This window comes from Pezoporus occidentalis, unplaced genomic scaffold (assembly GCF_034315485.1).
Source record: "Pezoporus occidentalis ecotype Australia unplaced genomic scaffold, CSIRO_AGI_Poc_V1 ctg93, whole genome shotgun sequence".
Lineage (NCBI taxonomy): Eukaryota > Metazoa > Chordata > Aves > Psittaciformes > Psittacidae > Pezoporus > Pezoporus occidentalis.
Genome location: NW_026916294.1, coordinates 6,154,550 through 6,173,521, shown reverse-complemented (window position 1 = coordinate 6,173,521; position 18,972 = coordinate 6,154,550). Strand labels below are relative to the sequence as shown.

Sequence of the window (18,972 nt, the reverse complement as noted above, 5' to 3'; positions counted from 1 at the left end):
AGAAGTGATACTCAAGAAACCTATTTCCCAGTCAGTTCACAGAGTACCTCTACCCTGCAGCAATGAGGATACCGACAGTTCCATCTTCCCATTCCTTGATAATTGCTTGAATCCTGGTTTCTTCAATGGCACTTTGTATTCATTTGACATGTTTGAGTCCAGCTGTTGCAGATATAAATTAGAAGGGTTTGTACTGTGTTTGGGAATATGTCTGGCAGATGCATAAAAGGCAAGATTCAATGTAAAACAGCAATGGCTAATCTTTTCAGTCTGATGACTGAATAAACTTGAAAGGTCAAAAGTCAGTTGACATTGCTAAGCACAGTCTGCCTTCCAGTATTCCCACTGTTCTGCTCAGGCACCACAAAGGCAAGAGAAGATTGCAAGAGCGCCACAGAAAGACTTCCAAGCACAGGGTTTCCCTAGCAAGAAAAAGCAATGCAGTACTTTTTATATACCATTTTTCTGCCACAGCTACAAATGCAGGAACATGCCAGGTAGTGAATGAACTAGCTCAACTGTGCTGCACTGAGATATGCAAGCTGAAGACTGATCCATCAAAAGCTGTCACAAGTTGAAAGAGCCTTTTCCGACTCCTTCTTCCATCACGGTTGCACAAGAGAGCCAAGAAGCTGAAACCTGAGGGGAAGAGATGCTGAAAACATATTCTTCTTCTGGACTGCTCTGTGAACTGAGAGGGAACGCAATCCTTTGGCAAGTACTTCCCTTTACACTCCCTGAGTCTATCTAGCCCTTGTCTACCACTCTCCTTGGCTTCCACAACACAAGTAAGTGAACAAGCAAATTGCTTCCCAAAGCTACTCGCCATTTCTACCCACAGTAGACAGCCACCACAACAAAGAAGCAACTGAACAACTGGTCATTCGCACAAAAAGGCGAGTTATCTGCAAAGGGGATCCCACAACGCCCACAAGCTACTACATAAGAAGTGGGATGAGACCAAGAAATAGTTCCCACAAAGAACCAATGAAACCTCACGGACCAAAAGTTGCAAGATTAAGTTAAATAAAAGCTTTTGGACACCATGATACTAAATGAAAGAGGATCCAGTAGCTGGAACTTTTAGAAGCTGTAGTTAAAAGTCTACATTTCAAAGTTTCATTTGGGAATCAAGCACCGAAGTCTGTCAATTACCTTATCACAAACCATTTTAACCTCCAAGGTACAGCAGAGCCACTATAGAAAGCAACAAGAAAGATAAACTCTGTGACCAACAAAGCCCCAAAGTGATTTCAGTTTTTAAGTGATTTTGTGGAAGCATTAAAAAATAAATACCTGTATGGGAATGGTTGGTTTGTGGTTTTTAGCAGTTCCAAGGAGAACAGTATTTAAAGATACACCATTCTGTAATCTAGGGAAAGGTGTCAAATACAGTCAAGTGATTTGTGCCAAACCTCTGATGCTGGGCTATACAAGAAGTTATAGCTTGCTTTCCTAAAGCCATTCAAGACCAATGGTCTCCTCTTCCTCTTAGTGGAAGAACAAGAATGAAGAGTTCAGTATTAAGCAAGGCTCCACCCTTTAAAAAAATCATTGGTAGTACCTTGGAAATGCATTCTCTGCTATGGGCCATAAGTCTTTCCAAATACCCTGTTAAATAGCACCAGAAATGGGAAACAAAGTTACCTAAGGCCCATGCAGAAGAATGGGAACAGGGAAGCGTGAAATTAAGCGTCCTCGTTCCCAAGACAGTGCAACACCATTGTAAGTACTACCACTACCACTGAACTCCCAAAACCAAGAGTTAAAGCAAACTCGGAGGCTATGGGTAAGACACAAGACCAAGACCTCAAAAGATGCTCACATCCATCACTAAGCCTCATGCTTGACTGAGAAGTGGAAAAGCAAGAGAAAGCATTGCCCTGGTGTAGCTGAACCCATTACTTGTCCTACTGGATGCGCTGCAGACCAGGCCACTTGGCTGCTCACACCGGCTTACCCACCCGGCACTTGACAATACCATCGCATTCCCTCGGCACCTGCGAATTCGCACCTCCCGTGCCTTCACCTCATCCTCAAAGAGCGGCCACCTGCGGGCCCCAAACACTTCGCGCTGCCACGAACACCAGCGTTTCAGCGCTGACCAGCCGCCATCCCGGGCAGGGACGGGCAGCCCCGCGGCCCGAGCGCTGCCCTCTCAGGGAGGCGCCGTTACTCGCGTAACGGCCGGCAGCCCGCGCGCGGGGAGCGGCTGGAGAGGGGCGGCACCGACAAGGGGGCGGCAGCCGCCACTTGCGGAGCATCGGGGACGGGCTCCGGCACCTGATACCTTGGAGTACTCCTGAGCCAGCTTCTGGTACTTCCCCTGCAGCTCCGCGGCCGCCGCCATCTCCCCGCCGCCGGCTCGGCTCGGCCCGGGAGGGGAGGGGGCGGAGCTTAAGCCGCAGGCGCCACCATCTTGACGCAACTTCCAAGATGGCGGCACGGAGAAGGGCGGGGCCACGTGACACCACCGCGGCTGTCACCGCCGCCTCTGTTGCCATAGTAACAGCCGCCGGGCGCTACGGGGCCCCACCCTGCTCAAAAAGCATCGGCCGCGCGTTCAGCGCCCGCCGCGCTGGGGTAAAGGGGGAAAGGTGAGGGGGGGGCCCGCAGGCTCATGTCGGCCCATCGCGATGGGGGCAGCGGCAGCGGGAGGTGCCCCGGAGCCGTCCCCTCCGCGGGCAGACCGCCGGGGCCGGTCCCATGGCCGTGTCGCTAGGGGGAGCCCCGGGCCTGCGGCAGCGGGCTGCACAGCCAGCCTGGGCGCGGAGGGTCCCTCCATACCGCCGGTGTTGTAGGGCCTGCTTCCCAGCGGCCGGCAGGGGCTGACCTTGGGGTGTGCTGTTGCCTGCCTGCGGGGAAGGAGGCCTGCAGCATGCGGCCGTGCTCCTTCAGAGCGCGGTGTCTGACATAGCGCACGTAATACCGATGCACGATGCGCTTTTCTGCAGAGAAGAAATGAGACAAAAGGCAGTGAAGTAATTCCTCATGGCAGGGATGGGGTTAGTAGGTGCCAGCGCTTGGCTCTTCCTAATGCGCTCAGCCTCCAGTGCCATTGTATCGCGATGAAGGGGAACACGGGTAACTCTTGCTTTTAAGCTGCAGAAACTAGTCTGGGGGGTTATTTTGAGTATCTGCACCCCGTGGTTCCCGGGGGGGTGGTGGAGGCTTCTCTGCTGCCTCCAGCCTATCGGTCCTTTTGTTTCAGAGGCGCCTTTCAGCTTCTGCATTCAGCCATCCTCCTTCAGACATTGCTTGGGCTGTGCTGATTATCTCCTGGTTTTATTATTCTTCCTCCTCAGATTTGCCAGGTATTTAAATGTGTGTATACCATCACCCGTCTTTAAGCAGAATCTGAAGACACTGTAATAGGTGCGTTTGGTCCAGCCAGTGTAGGATTTTGTTTCTGAAAATGCCTGGAAAAGGGAAAGAATAACAAGGCAGAAACGTGATGATACCACACCAGTATTTACTGAGCATCTGCAGGTTAAGGGCTTCCTGGTCTAGGATAGAGATGTAACAGCAGATTATTTTGTTCAGTTTCCATGGTATCAGGTTTTTCCACTTGATTTCAGCATGCTGTCTTCAGGGCCTTTCCTCAGTAGTGGGTAGAGACACTAAATCATCATTTTCCTACCTGCTTTTCTCTTTGTTTCCCTAAAGTAGGAGTAGATAGTAGGTGCCAGTAATGGAAGCTAATCCTTTTCCTTAGTCTTGAGGCTTTGATGGTGGGTGCTATTCTTTTGCTTATCATGGTAGTGGAGTTGGCAAGCACTAAATATGATACGGTGGCCAGATTAGTAAATATGTTTGTATCTCCACAGGAAGTCTTAATGTTGGAGGACATGTCACTGACCCATGTTGCCAAGAACACATTTTTAGGAAGTCTAAAAGGGGTGAGAAAGCAAAACATGTATTGTCACTATTCATCCGAATGCTCTTACTGCTGTTCTGTATGACCACAACAGCTTAAATAGCAATACTGGAATAAGAAATGAGGAAGCTCTAGTTTTCAACATTAGAGCCATAGCAGACTACTCCTTCCACTCCATTTTGTATTCCCTACTGAAGTTCTTAGCGGAGTGAATGGAGTTTGCAATTGCCATTTATCAGACCAGGGTTAAACAGCAGTGCACCTTATACTGTGTCCTCACATGTCAGTGCAGTAAATTTTATACTAGAAAATTAAACAGAAAACAAAACAAAACCCAAACCTTTACAATTTATTTGAAACCTGTGATTTTAGGTTTGCATTTTCTAGGATATGTCTTTTGTGATGTGTTAAGACTGAAATGCTTTGACCATACTTTGCAAAATACAGCAGTCCTGGTTAGTGCTGTGTTCAAAGATGCTATCCTGGTAAAATTCTCCCGTTGTGTCTGGTGCAGGGAATGCTGGCAGAGAGGTTTCACAGCTGAAAGCTGGGAAAGGGAGCTGGGGGAATTACAGAGCCTAGTTGTAGCAGAATGAATTGCTTTTGCATTGACAGCAACGGTGTTTCCGACTGGGCAGCTAGCATTCAGGGGGGAAGAACACAGAATTCATTTGCCTACGTCCATCCAGAAGAGCAAGATCCAAATGTACATTATATAGGGCATTTATCATAGGAGGAAATGTCAGTTTCTTAAAACACAAGCGGAGTGAATGAAAAGATGGAGCTTTTACTGCTCAAAGGCTCTGAAGCTGAGAGGTGACTGAGGGATTTTTAAGTTCAATGCAATAGCTCTGCTTCAGTGTATTTGGAGCATCAGGCCAGCCTCTTGTATTTCAAAGTGGCCCTGCCTAGTTTCTCATGGATCCTACAGGCCCTATAATTTTAGGAACATACAATTTGTAATTTATCACCTTTCCATGGTGGTGTTTTGTCAACAGCTTGAGTCAAAGTTCCCCAAACATACAGGTAACAAAAAGTTCTGTGGCGTGGTTTTGTTTGCCTTTTTTATTTCCTCTTAGGAAATCCTCAGATTCATCCTTTTGATTTGTCATTGCAGCTGCAGTGCTACTCCTCTACTTGCAGCTGTGGAAAAAAAAAGTCTTAATTGTGCCATTTCCTCACAGTCACTTAATATTCATCCCTCTCTCGAGAGCAAGGGTGTCCAGCCACTACACCGGAGAGGCACACAATGTGTGTTGCTGCAGTGTGATGTCGCATGCTTCCTCATCAGTGACTTGGTATGTAATTGCAAAGGACTGATCCTCTCATCGGAAGTTTAGAGCAAGAATGGAAGTGAGTGGAATGCCAGCCAGCGTGGGGTCATTGCCACAGGACCCACAAAATACTACCTGCTGCAAATACACCCACACAAAGATAAGAGCACGTTGTGGCAGCAGAACTTAATGCAAGCTAAAGCAAAGAAATTGATTCTTGAGCAAACAAATCCCTTCCAAGGGTCAGAGCATTTTTGCTTGTCTTGTTGCCTTTTGTGGGGGAGAGTGCAAAACAAGGGATATACAGTGGAACGGAGGCCACACTTTTTTTATGTCTGTGCTCAGCAGCTGGTATAATGGGTGTTGAAGTTTTGATGCTTTCTTGAGGAAAATAATTTATTAAAGAATTACAGTGATTGTTTCGATATGTTTTATTTCCAAGCTCATTTATCCTCCCTTCCCTGCTCAAACAGTGCCTTCCCCTCTATCCCATTAGTAAGAACTTGTACTCACATACTCTGTGAATAGGTGCAGGTGGAGAAATGAAGAATAAAAGAGTATCCTGTGAGTTATTCAGAATGTTTTCTCTGCTCAGTAAAAATAAACTTCATTGTCATCACTTACATGCTTACAAGTATTCACAACAAAAAGGTTTCTAAGACCTGCAAAAAAAATCATAAATGATGGGAAGGAAGCCATCTTCAGTCATCAGACTATTGCAAGCAATGCATAAACCACATCCTCAGAAGCTGCAAGCACCCTAAACTGGTGTTTTGTTTCTGTTATCTTAGCAACAGCAAGTATGAACAGCAGGATGTGTGCTCACTGTACACGCTCGTTATTTCTCATGGTGACTCTGTAACAAACTGTTTCTTGTTCATAACCTTTCACCTCTTTCAAACTCTGATTGTGCTGATAAAAAAAGGAAAGTACTCAAAAAACCCCAACAAAACAACAAAAGAAGGTATATGCCCATAAAACTGTGCACCTCACAGAACAGTTTCTCTTAATTATTTGTGGTCCTCATTATCATAATTTCACTGTTTCTATAGCATTTAAAAATAGAAATGAAAACAAGTCTCTGTCTCTCATATCCCTTCCCAGCCCATAGGATAAATAGCTTGAGTCATCTCTAGGGTGTGTGTGTGGCTGGGGGAGTGGTTCCCTTGTGTAAAAAGAAATTGCTGAGAACAAGAAGATGAAAAAAGCCTGAGTAGGCAGCTGCCTGTGATAATTCAGAGTTGACTTTGCAGCTCACATTCCACTTGGGTACAACACATACCAGCCTTGGTGCAACAGCAGCAACCTCTGTATCGTCACAGCAAATCCTTACTGATACTTCATAAACCAGCAGAACTTGGAAACACCTGAAAAAGTTTGTTACTTCCATTTTGTTGAATATGGAATTCCCCCTCTTCTAAGAAAATTAAAACTCTTCCCTAGCTTTGGCATCTTCTGTTGAAGGTCTACACATCTGCAGCCTCATTTCCTGCTTTTCTTTTAATGCTTGAAGGGGCCATTGCTGAGAAACATTGGCCCAGCTAAGACTGCCTGCACTCAGGTTCTAGTCTTTGCTGGAGAAGGAAAAAGACAAACAATGTACATTAAATCCCTAGAGACATATTGTCTGGTTGCATAGAGAAAGATAAAAGACTGAATCGAGAAGGGGTGTTATGAAGATCATACAGTGAGAAGTGAATGCTCTTTCACGTACACCAGGTGTGGACACAGCCTTTGACGGAAGTCCCAACTCACCCATGTGAGGAGCTGTTACCTGCAGCAAATATGGCTTGGGTTTGTCTTCATTTTCTCAACTCTCCAGAGACAGACACATGAGCAGAGAAAGAAAAGGGACCTGGAAGATTTTCCAGCAGTTTAGGAAACATTTTAATCAGAACTATTCCCGTTCATGAGCATTGTTATTTTTAGAAAGATTGTGGCACCTCCAGAAGTCATCTGGGCTTTTGGAATGAACTGAAGCCAGGTCTTTGGTGTGCAAAGAATGTTGTGGAAGAAGAAGCAGGATGGAGGAGACGTGGGGCAGGGTTCCTCATTGGCAGAGCACGGGCACAGGGCACAACATACTGTGTGGAAAGAGAAAGTGATATACAGGTATTTGTTCATCGCAAGCCCTTGAACTTGGAGCACTGGAAGAGGCGATGCCTCAGGAGGATGGAAATGCAGCAGGAGAGTATTACCATCAAGCTGACTGCTGGGAAAAAGTGCCTTGGCGGAGACAGGTTTGTCTTTGCAGATGAGCATGAACTGCCAAAAAGAAACAGCATGAGGAGCAACGCAGTGTCCATTTTAAATCCTAACAATGGGAGGAGGAAGAGTCTTAGGCGGGATTACGAGGCCGGGATGAACTATATTAGCATTTTTAAAAATCTATGATAACCTAATTTTTTCTGTGTAGGTTTTGGGTTTTTGTGGGTTGTTTTGTGTTTTATTTTTACCTACGGTTTAGGGGGTTGTGCAGTTCTCAGTGGGTTTGTTTTTCTTCTGCTTATGATCCTGACCAGTAAGAGCAGCTTTATTTCAGCTGTGTGAAACAGCACATACCACATACCTTTAAGGAGCTAGCACTGAACTTGAGTGCGCTTACAATGCACTTACAAGGACATGTGTAGGAAATAATGAAGGCATTATACTTAAAAGATGGGAGTAGGCCTCCAGGCCTCTGCACTTTAGACAGAAATAAAATGAAGAAAACTATTTACAATTAAAACAAACAAGCAAAAAGCAACAACAACAAAACAAACCAAGAAAACAACAAAAAAAACAACCCAACAACTTCCTTATGGTTGATGAATATCCTATGTAATGATTTAAAAGACTTAAAATTTTCCAGTATTAAAACCCCTTTACATTTCAAAATGACAGCAGGTTTTTTGAATGGTTTTAGGTAAGATGACTTGCTTCTTAACCTAGATGAAATTCAGCTAGAAGTAAGAGGACACATAACATCACTAAAAATTGAAGCTTAATTGTGATTGCCAGCTGCCCATCCGTAAGCATTCATTCATTTGAAAACCAGCATTCCTTAGAAAGAAAGTAGGTGCACGACAATTGTGTGAGCCAGCAAAGAAAGGAAGATTCACCAAGTGACAATGCACTATTTTCCACCTCTAATTGCATCCCATATTTCTGTGTGTAGGTTGTCAGTGAAATGAAATCTGGTATCAAGGTCTACCTGGGGTGCTCACCAGGAGGCAAGATGCTTCTCCTCGTTATAAGCCACTATCTATGATAAATAAACCAGCAACACTACCAGGAGCAGGGTATTTGTGAAGTTGGACACCAACAAGGAGGGATTAACAACCACATCGAAAATAATGAGCCTTGACAGATCTAGGGTTAAATACTTTAAAATTAGATCCTGCTGAAAGCTGAATCTTGTCGCTTAGCAACGGCTGCATGGGATGCTGCTGTCGCTCAGCGGATGCTTCTCTGGGGAGTTAAGATTATGCTCACAGAAAATGGGTTATGATTGGGTCAAGGTGACATCATGCAGCACAGCAGCATCATTTTTTAAGGTAGCATTGAACATGCTCACACTCAAGTTAATGCCCAGAATTGTGTACCCACTTGGAGATTTAAGGAGACCATCTTTTCTGTTGAAATGACTGAGCCCTATCTGCACCTCACCTGCCCCACGGAAGGGCTCGCAGGCTGCATGAAACAGCAGGTCATTTTGCCCAGCACACCATCATCAGAACTCAACAGGTGGAGGTTTAATATTTTCAAATTACTCAGAGCCAAAAGACACATCAAAATGCCTGTAATTTGTGGAGGTCTGACTATGCATTCAGAGCATGGAAACTGCCACCAGCAGCTCAGAAAACATGCTTATGAGAGAGAATAAAATGTACCCTTACTGAAAATAACTGAAAATGTAGTTTGCTGAGTTTATTTTAGCATCTAAAACAACTGGGAAAACCAAGATACCAAGCTAATGAAATCAAAAAAAGCCTTCGAGTCACAAAGTCTATTTTTAAAAGTGATGCTGTGTAAAGGTTGATACAGGCATCTACAGGGATTTTTCTGAACATCTGCCCAACAGCAAAGCACATAAACGCATCAAGTGGTTCCGAGGTTGGTCTGGTAGGGACCAACCTGCATTTCTAGACATGAAAATACCCAAGTGCTTAACTGCTAGCAGTGTCTTTGAAACAGATACAGAAATTAGGTATTCAGTCCAATCCTGTATGTTGCTTATTAGGGCTTGGAAAGTCAAGATACCGTGGAAACAGAGATTATGGCAACCAGCATAAAAATAATGCTCAGTACACGTACCTTGTTTTAAGAAACTGGATGTCCTTCTCTGAACACTGAAAAAGCACAGACAAGTAAGTGTTTGAGGGTGGTCATTCTGATGAGTCAAATGAGGTTTGACAATGGCAAATGTAGCATCTCCCACCAAGACATGAGGCAGACACCTTTGATCTGTCCCCACTGTAACAAGCAAAAAAACCCCAAACCACCCTGTAGATGACTGCAAAATGAGCTGAATGACAACATGCATTGATGAAATACATATCATGGTTGACAAATCTTGTCCTTCTTCCTTTAGTTGGATGGGCTGTGCCAAAAAAGGAGTTCCTGGTGAGCAGGAGGGTCACCAGGAGAGATCACAAAGAATCAGGATCAAGACAAATCTCATTAAGTCAAGTTCCAGGTCACGAACCACCAACTTTTTCTGCCAGCTGCAGCCTCACCAATAGAGGAGAACAAAGACATGGACATATTAGTTGATAACAGGATTAGTCAACTCTGTGTGATCAGGTAAAGGCCATGGACATAGCAGGCCAGAGTAGTGCTGCAAGCCATGGAATACTAAGACCAGGTTACAAAAAGCACCAGCACTCTATAGACACACCAGAGTGTCTATAGCTCTTCTCATGCATGTGCCAGCAGGGTGAATTAAAATGAGAATTGATGCACAGAGGAATGAAGATCTTGTCTTCCAAACAGAAACCAAATAATCTTGGTTTGTTTAATAAGTCAAGGGTCTAAGAAGGGAAACAATTGCTTTTGTACTGATGCCATAGGAAAACAAACAGTCTGATGTTTAACGGAGAGCTGGTTAAACCAACACTGGCAGAGGGCAGTTAATAATCTTGGGTTAGCTATAAATAGTTTGTAACTGTAAGAGCAGGTACCTTTCAGCAGAGCCTTCTGGAAGAAAAGGGAAACCAAGAACACGCAGCTGATCTGAAGACTGAAGATTGGAGCAGAGGTGATAGGGCTTTGACATGTCAGGTGCAAAGACAACCCTCGTGGGTAAAAAACAGGGAAGAGAGTTTCTATGTCCAAGTTAAGCTGGGAAAGTTGACAATAACACTGCTGGACTGATATTCACACATGATTACCTCTAAGCACAGCAGATGTTCACAGCTACGTGTATTTACTCAAGACTATTCAAACTAAGAACACTTACAGGTATCTGGAAGCTCAAGAACTGTGAAAGTATAACCATGTTCTGTGTCACATTTAGACAGCCATTGTTTCTAAATTATCTATTAAGTATTTCCTCCACAAACGTCCTTAAAATACAGCTGGTATAAGTGGGTAATTACCTCAGTTAATGCTTTATTCTGAGAGCTGTGGCTCCATACAGAGGGTAATTTCCAGCAAAGTTGTAACAGAGGAAAACACTCTTGGGAAATTTAGCAATGAACTCCAGGCTGTCTTAGCATAATATAGTGAATAACAATTAGACATCATTAACATATGATACATAGCTGTGATTTTGTCCAAACTAATTAGAGCAGTTGTTCTTTTATCAGTATATTAAGATGAACACTAAATCAAAGATATTAATAGTGCATATATATTCTGTAATTTGTGATTTAAATTGCTTTTTATATGGTGATGAAGGACAGTCTTTGTTAAGAATCTACCGGATCCCTTCAAGTATTGCAGAAGGAACAGATGCATTTCCATCAGATCCTGCAGAGGAAACTTAACTCAGTGATACAACTAGGTTAAAAAAATAAAAATGGAAGAGGTATACCAATGTCTGCTTTTAAAAGAGAGAAGCATCATGTCCCATTATGTGTCCCCCTCTTGTACTTCTGCCTCTCGGGCAGTGGAAGGTCTTCTATATAAATGGATAGTTTATGTTTGTTTCCTTAATGAAAGTAAAAGGAGTAAAGGGAAGACACCATGCATCCTTCCATTAGCTGCCCCACTGTGCAAGTGTTCAAGGCCAGGCTGGACGGGGCTTTAAGCTCTGCTGCCCTTCTATTAGCTCCTTGAGTTCCAGGTTAAAGGGTAAAATCTTAGCCTGAATAAGACACTCTTCAAATATTACCTGGACGAACCACAGCAAATCCTGCTGTGGACTGAGAAGGTATTTAACAGATGACTTCCACATGCATGTGACTGTCTTAACTAACCGACAATGAATTGCACATTTAGCTTTTTACACTAGCTACATGGATGAGGTTTAAATGGGAAGATGGGGCCCTTGGAACAAGGGTCTGTAGATAAAGAGAGCACACAGCGCTTTCTGTTTGCAATGCTGTTTATTTTAGAAAAGCCCCTTTGATCATCAGAATGAAAAATGTGGGCAGAAAAAGTCACAAATGTTATAAAACAAAGTTTATTCTGCAATATTTTGTCATAATGAATTGCATCTCTTTGGTAAAAATAAAATTTATAAACATTTTAATTAACAGAGATTAGCATACAAAAAACTAAACTTCTGTAAATTGTCTTTAAAACGGGTAAAGGACTAAACCGGAGGAAAAAGGGTTAGAATTGGTCACATACTGGCAAATTTATTCTAAACAAACCCAAGGACATTGCTTATGCTACATTAGAAACAAGCTAACAGGAACAGTTTAAAAACAACTCTGGTTCTTTTGATCAGAAAGCATTCTTACAATTCACTCTCAAATAAATAATAGTTACAATGACTTGGCAATTATAAAATGTTTTGTATCACTATATGGCAGTAACATAATCCTTATAATTATGCACTTTTTAGTTTGAGGAAATGTACATTTATAAAACAAGACTTGATAATGGCACTGGCAGTTAGGTGTGAAGAATGTGCTTTAAGATATAGTGGCAGGTGCAACATTTAAAATACTCTACCTTTTCTTTTCAATAAATATTTTGACTACACCATTATTAACGTGGATGAGTGTACTTTGCTTTCACCGGAGCTTGTACTTACTTTTCAGGCTGATGAAAAGTTGCAAACCGTACAACTTCCATTTTACAGTTGCATTTCAAAATGTTTGATGTGACTTTTGCAAAAGCAGTAATTTAGCATGGGAATCTGAAAGGCAGATACAGGTTTATATTGTATTCACATCAGATTCATCCTCAACAGAGCAGCCTCCCTTGTACGTGAGTCTCATACACTTCTTCACTGCATTTAAAGAATTGAACGGGGTTCGTTAATACTTTGCTTGCCAAAATATATCAGAGTCAACCATTGGCATGAACACTTTACATATGTCACTAAAAAGAAAAACCCAAACCCAACAATCAAAATAACTTTAAATTATACTCCATTTATACTATATACACCAGGGTCTGTAACTGAGGTGGCAAACAAACCCAAACCCAATGCTAGGTATGGAAGCAAAAGGAAGGGTAGCTATTCTCCCACTACCAAGAGGGATGCTCCACAACTAAGCAGGTGGCCTTTGCCTGCCAAAACGTGCAGGCAGAGGTGTGGAACAAGGTCGGGGGCACTTACTGGCTCCCTTCTCCTTCAGGAGGAGAAAGGGAAGATAGCAAAGCCTGAAGAGTGCAGCCCTGCCGCACCACTGTGCCCCAGGGAAGGGCTTGCGACTGCTTCCCCCCTTCCACAATTCCAGTTCTCCCAGGCTGAAAGCTGTAAGGACAGAGGCAGCTTTCATTGCTAACTTCAGATCAGTACAGTTTTATTGCTCGTTGCATATGGTAATTAAATGCATTGTTAGCACCCAACCCCATCCCTTCAGAAACACTGAAGTTATTATCACCAACGTCAGGGTTAACACCAGCACAGCCACACTCTTAGTATTAGCCTTCTCAAGTTTTGTCTGAGGCAAAAAAAGCAATTCAGAACCAAACCACAGAGCAGACCGTGACCACTTCCAGAGTACCTGGGACCTTGATCCACCTTTCACTGGAACCTACAGAAAAGCTGTGACCACCTTCAGTGGGAGCCAGGCAGCACCCCCCTTCAACAGCATACTAGTGAAATCATGGCACCAAGGAAAATCCCAGTCTGCTAACAGTATTTCTGTATAGCTGGACCCTTATTTTCACATAGACACAAACTCTGCCCTTTGCAGTTTTCCATCCAAGTACAAAAGCAATCCATGAGCAAAGAAAGCAATTCCAGCAAGCATTCGTTATCTTCACATCTCAAAATCCTAAGAACGACTGCACTGGGACTTAGTTTACCTTTAAATAGCGAGTTTTCCTCCTACTATCCATCAGTAACACATCCAGTATCAGATCTAATTGGCTAATGCACCACTTGTGATATCCAGAAGACATACACATCTGCACACATGTTGCCCTGTCACAGCTGCAGGCTAACGGGTGTTCACACAAAGAGGAATGCAGCAGAGTATTTTTCTTCCCTTTCAAGAGATCATTCTTAAGACTGAAGTATTTGGGGAAAAAAAAAAACAACCCAAAACAACACTTCTTTTTTCCTAGTGTTTGTGCTTTCAAAAGGAAAAATAACATTGGCTTTAAATTCCAAAACACAAAGAACCTCAAATATTTCAGGCTTAATCCAACAGCCACTGAGTCAGTAGGAGCACCACTGTTGTCTTCAAGAGGCCCTGGAAGGCCCTCAGAGCAACAGATCTTCAGCAGCATGGCTGTGTTAATGTTTAAAGTACACAGTTTATGGCAGTATTCATGAAGAGACTAACAAATAAGGCGAAAAAACCCAAAACCCAACACACAAAAGAACCACACTGGTCTAAGAAAGGCCTCCAAATAGCCAGAAAAATACCCTGTTAGGGAAAGGGTAGCTGTTGGCTGAATCCAGCACCGTTTTCAACAACCAAAACAGTGGAACACTGGTTTCCTAGGTGGCTCTGCTCCTAATTTTCAGTCAGTTTACCCAACACCTGCTCAAGCAGTACTTTCACATGTTAGCAAGAACACTGATGGCACATCATGCTATCTTTCAGGAACAGGAAAGATGACCTCGATAGCTGTATACAATTCTGCAACGTACTTAAGGCATCCTGATACGCACAGTACTGTTAAAACCCACTCCAACAGAACTGCTTCCCCATTTTGAACAGAAAATTGAAAGAAGAAAGTCCTCATCTACAGGAAGCTGTACGCAGTCACCACTGATCTTCAAAGAAAACTAAACATTGGAAAAAGAGGAACAAAGTCCACCAGACAACTAAAACATTTTTGGCTGAAGGATGCCTGGGAACTCTAAAGAGATTCTCTTATTGCAAAAATGAATTGTGAAGGAATTTCTTCCCAAAACAGAGAGGTCCTCCTGAGCGACAAAGCACATCCAAAGGATGAAACCTTGCCTATTAGATGCCCGTACGTGGCAGGAGGCTGATGGGGTTCACACAGCACAAGGCACAGTGATCAGGGAACAAAAGGTATGGACAGCCCATGTGACAGAAACAACAAGAATGGAGGAGGGAGGAAAGGGCAAAAACCCCCAAAAGTAATTCATGGTTCACTGATCCAAAAGGAAGTTCTATTTTGTCTCAGTTAAGGGGTAAAATGTGCCCTTTTAAGCAGCTGTTCACCTCTTAGCCACCTAAAGCCCACACCTTGTCCACATTGTCACCACCAACTGTGGGGTCCTTCTCCCCTCCACCCCATGAATCTATATAGGGGAGCAGAAGGGTAGGTGTTGCTGGACTACACCGCTACTACATAGTTACCAACAGCGGTGGTAACACAAGGACAACATCAACCTTGGCTTTCACTGTTGGCTACATCCAAGGTGCACATAGGTGTGCATGCATCTGCATGAAAAGGACACATGCAACCCCCTCAAAAAGGCAATTTGTCTTAAGATGGAAAAACCAAACAAACCCCAACCTGTTTTCTTTCAGGAATCTGACCTGAACACAGCAGATCTGGGGGAAGGAGGACAAAGAAGAAAACTGTGGGTGGTACCCACCTCACTACCCCTTACTCACACTCTTCCAGGGGGTACTTTGCCTCCTGCTGAGAGCAGCTCCTGGAGTGCTCTCAGTGTCAGATGGGCTGAAAATTGCAGCCATTTGGATTCGCTTCACCAGCCTTCCAACCAGGACCTGTCTCAGAAGAGAGAAGACAGGATGGGCAACCAAAGCCAGGACCCCTTATTAATTTAAACCCCTTTCTTTTTTCTCCTCCTTTTTAATCCTTTATGTGGAAGTCAGAGCCCTTAGACAGGGCAAAACTCCCCTCTGTGGATGAGGCCAACGGAGCTGTAAATATGATCCACAATGTGCATCTGAACAAACGTATCTCTGGGGAAAAGAAAGTAAAACCAACTAAAAGCGATCCTTAAGAAGTATGCTTTCAGGTTTTCATAAGTCATGCACCTCTTCTACTTGGAGAAGATTAAATAACTTTTCTTTTTAGGCAGTGATTTAAAAATAAATGGCTAAATTATAGTTAGCGCCAAAATTAAAAAAGCAATGAGTCCTCTTATGGCTTTGATCTCCCTTGTGAAGGGTAAAAGTAGAAGAGTATTGCCACAATTAAAAAAAATATATGTATATATTCAACACTGACAAACATACTATTTCTTCCTTTGCTTGTGACAGTGGGTCTTTGCAGTACTTATTAAGGAACTCAAGCATGTTTGGATGCCAGCAAGGTGGAGCAGAGACCCTGCTGCTTCTTTCAACTCTTCATCAATTTCTTGACACAACTCCTCGAGTGCTTTGTTGCTAGGCTGACTTTCCTCAGAGGTATCTACACAAGGTTGGGATGCATAGCCGCTGTCTCCAAGAGGATCATCTTCATAGTCAACGTCTGTATCCACTTCGCTGTGAAACCCTTCGCTGCCATCACTTCCATCGTGGCTGGTCTCGGAGATAAATTCATACACCTCATCAAGGGAGGACAAGGAAGACACGCTGGACCTAGATGCGCAGCGCTGGGAGCCCATGCTGCTGGCACTGTAGTTGTGATCCTCTTTCGGATCGATATTGGTGGCTGCAGAATCATTTCCCTGCAAATTTATGGAACTGGGAGGATTGAACGCGCTGCCGTAACTCCTCTTCTTGGGTGTCTTCAGAGGCTGAGGCTTCTCACCTGTCAAAAACAAGATTTGTCAGTAAGCAAATACCCCACTGAGATCACCTGCAAAATCACAGAATGGTTTGGGTTGGAAGGGACCTTAAAGCTCATCCAGTTCCAACCCCCTGCCACGGGCATGGACACCTTCCACTAGAGCAGGTTTCTCCAGGCCCCCTTCAACCTGGCCTTGAACACTGCCAGGGATGGGGCAGCCACAGCTTCTCTGGGCACCCTGTGCCAGAGCCTCACCACCCTCACAGGGAAGAATTTCTGCCTTATATCTAACCTAAATCTCCCCTGTTTAAGTTTGATCCCATTACCCTTTGTCCTGTTGCTACAGTCCCTGATGAAGAGCCCCTCTCCAGTACCCTTGAAGGCGCCCTTCAGACATTGGTAGGCTGATAGGAGCACACTCTGGCTGGCTGCAAAGTAAACTCAATGTGAGCATTTATCCATGAAGGACAACAGCCTTCAGCTAATCACAGCTAAGAGCTGGAGAAACAGAGAAGTTAACTAAGAAACTCTGCTTCCCATCTAGCACAAAGAGGGCAGGGAAGAACTCTGCTGAAAAAAAAACACCCAAGATTAAATGTGGGGGGAAGAGAAGGTGGTTCTGTAAAACGCTAATAAGAGAAAGAATAATCAACCCAGAATTGCTTCTTGAATAGACCATACTTGTTTCCTGCAACATCTAGCTTCTGGGTATAAAAGAAAAGCAAAGTAAAATGGCTTATGCTTACAGTCCAACATCCCTTGTTGAATGGAAGTATTTAACAGCATCATTGCAGTAGCAGCATCAATATCAGATTCTGTGAAAGAGAAGCAGCAAAACATTAGATCTTTGGTAAGCCTGACAAAATGAGGCCCCTAGAACATATAAAGAACATATAGCTATATATACTGGCCTACAGTAAAGGGCAGGGCTGGGAGAATGCATGAATTCAGACAGAGCATGACACTCGTACAGTGCAACACCATTATAGAACAGCCTCACATCTTATCTATGATATCAAATGCTGAATTCTCACACTGCACTTACCAAAGCTGAAGCCAAGAATCATTAATTAGGCATTCATATGATGATGCTGTTGCTATACTTACCAACAAGTGGCTTTTTGTTGGTACCAATTGAGAGAGAAAGATTACGCATATGGCACAGAAAAGCATCTCAGCAGCTTCTTACCCTGGTTATGTGAATATGCAAGGCTGAGAACGAACGTGCCCGTTAATGCAGCACTAATTCAGCACACCTCTCTCCTCCGGCAGTAATCTGCACGCTAACAAGTCAGATGGAAGAAATGGAGAAGACAAGGAGGGAAGGGGGCACTGAACTACTTCATCTAGAAAGCACGGGGATCTAAATAATACATAGGCGCTTCAAAAGGTTTAGGTGAACTGCAGCACTTTTAGCTATGGTAACAAGCGTTGCTGAGGAACGCCATCCTTTGCCACCCAGATTGCTTACATCTCAAAAAGGGCACCTTAAGGACATTATGACAGAGTGACATTTCTAGCTAGAATCAGGTGAAGAGGAAAAGAAACAAGCACACCTTTCTCTCTCATTTCAGGACACACTCATGCTCTTTAAAAAAAGAGGAAATCCAAGGTCTTCCTTCCCTGACATCCAGCTATGGATCACAGAATCCCAGACTGGTTTGGGTTGGAAGGGTCCTTAAAGCTCATCCAGTTCCAACCTCCTGCCATAGGCAGGGACACCTTCCACTAGACCAGGTTGCTCCAAGCCCTGTCCAACCTGGCCTTGAACACTGCCAGGGATGGGGCAGCCACAGCTTCTCTGGGCACCCTGTGCCAGTGCCTCAGCACTCTCATAATGAAGAAATTTCTTCCTGATATTTAATCTAAATCTCCCCTCTGTCAGGTTAAAGCCATTCCCCCTTGTCCTGTCCCTACAGGCCCTTATCGGTCCCTTTAGGCACCGGGAGCAGAGCAGAGGTGCTCCAGCCCTCAGAACATCTCTGTGGGCTCCTCGGGACTTGTTTAAGCAGGTCTGTGTCCCTCCAGGAGGAATACATATGGTACACTAACCAGGAAAAAGGGGAGCAATGAGACGGTGAGCTCTCACAGGAGCCTTGGTGTCTCAGAGCAAAACATTATGTCCAAGGTGTACGTAAGTACGTATTTCTCCCTTGTTTCACTCTCTCTCATTTTAAAACCAGCATACTTTAAGGTCTATCCCACTGCACGCACAAGGCTGGGGTTTCTTCCTGTTGTGTCAATACTGTTTCTGGCAATAGAGCCCCTGAATTTCCAAGTCATATGTATCCAGACGACAAAAAGAAATGAAAACACAAGCATAAGGAATTACTTTCCTCCACCACTACCATAACCAGAAAGTGAAATATTCCTATTCCTTACTTGCTATCACAGACATTTGGTTTTAACATCTGATGTTGGTATATAAGCACCACCTTGTTAAAATGACAAGCAATCAGAGGCATGAACGCAACACAGAATTACTACCTGTGGAGAACACTGCTGCATCTTAGTATCCCCAAAGAATGAGGAAAGACACTTCTGCAGTGACTCCTCAGCAGTACTCTGCGTCACTATTAATGTGCT

At 43.8% G+C, this 18,972-nt stretch overlaps 2 protein-coding genes across 8 annotated transcripts in view; both read right to left on the bottom strand.

The window, feature by feature from the left end:
* Window positions 1-2,373, bottom strand: part of PPP1R21 (protein phosphatase 1 regulatory subunit 21) — a 31,909-nt gene extending 29,536 nt beyond the window's left edge. For 4 of the 5 annotated variants that reach the window (XR_009962223.1, XM_062605860.1, XM_062605862.1 and 1 more), the window contains exon 1: window positions 2,291-2,373. Coding sequence is in view for 4 of the 5 variants with exons in the window: in XM_062605860.1 (XP_062461844.1) it covers window positions 2,291-2,350 (60 nt within the window). In the remaining variant the exon portion in view is untranslated. Of the gene's footprint in view, window positions 1-47; window positions 111-2,290 lie in introns of those variants that run through there. The other variant, XM_062605861.1, reaches the window with a different exon arrangement.
* Window positions 2,374-11,662: 9,289 nt separating this feature from the next.
* Window positions 11,663-18,972, bottom strand: part of FOXN2 (forkhead box N2) — a 31,460-nt gene continuing 24,150 nt past the window's right edge. For all 3 annotated transcript variants that reach the window (XM_062605891.1, XM_062605893.1, XM_062605892.1), the window contains exons 5-6: window positions 17,133-17,201; window positions 11,663-16,407 (exon numbers count right to left, since the gene is read on the bottom strand). In XM_062605891.1, coding sequence (XP_062461875.1) covers window positions 15,890-16,407; window positions 17,133-17,201 — 587 coding nt within the window. In that variant the 3' untranslated portion in view covers window positions 11,663-15,889. The remainder of the gene's footprint in view (window positions 16,408-17,132; window positions 17,202-18,972) is intronic.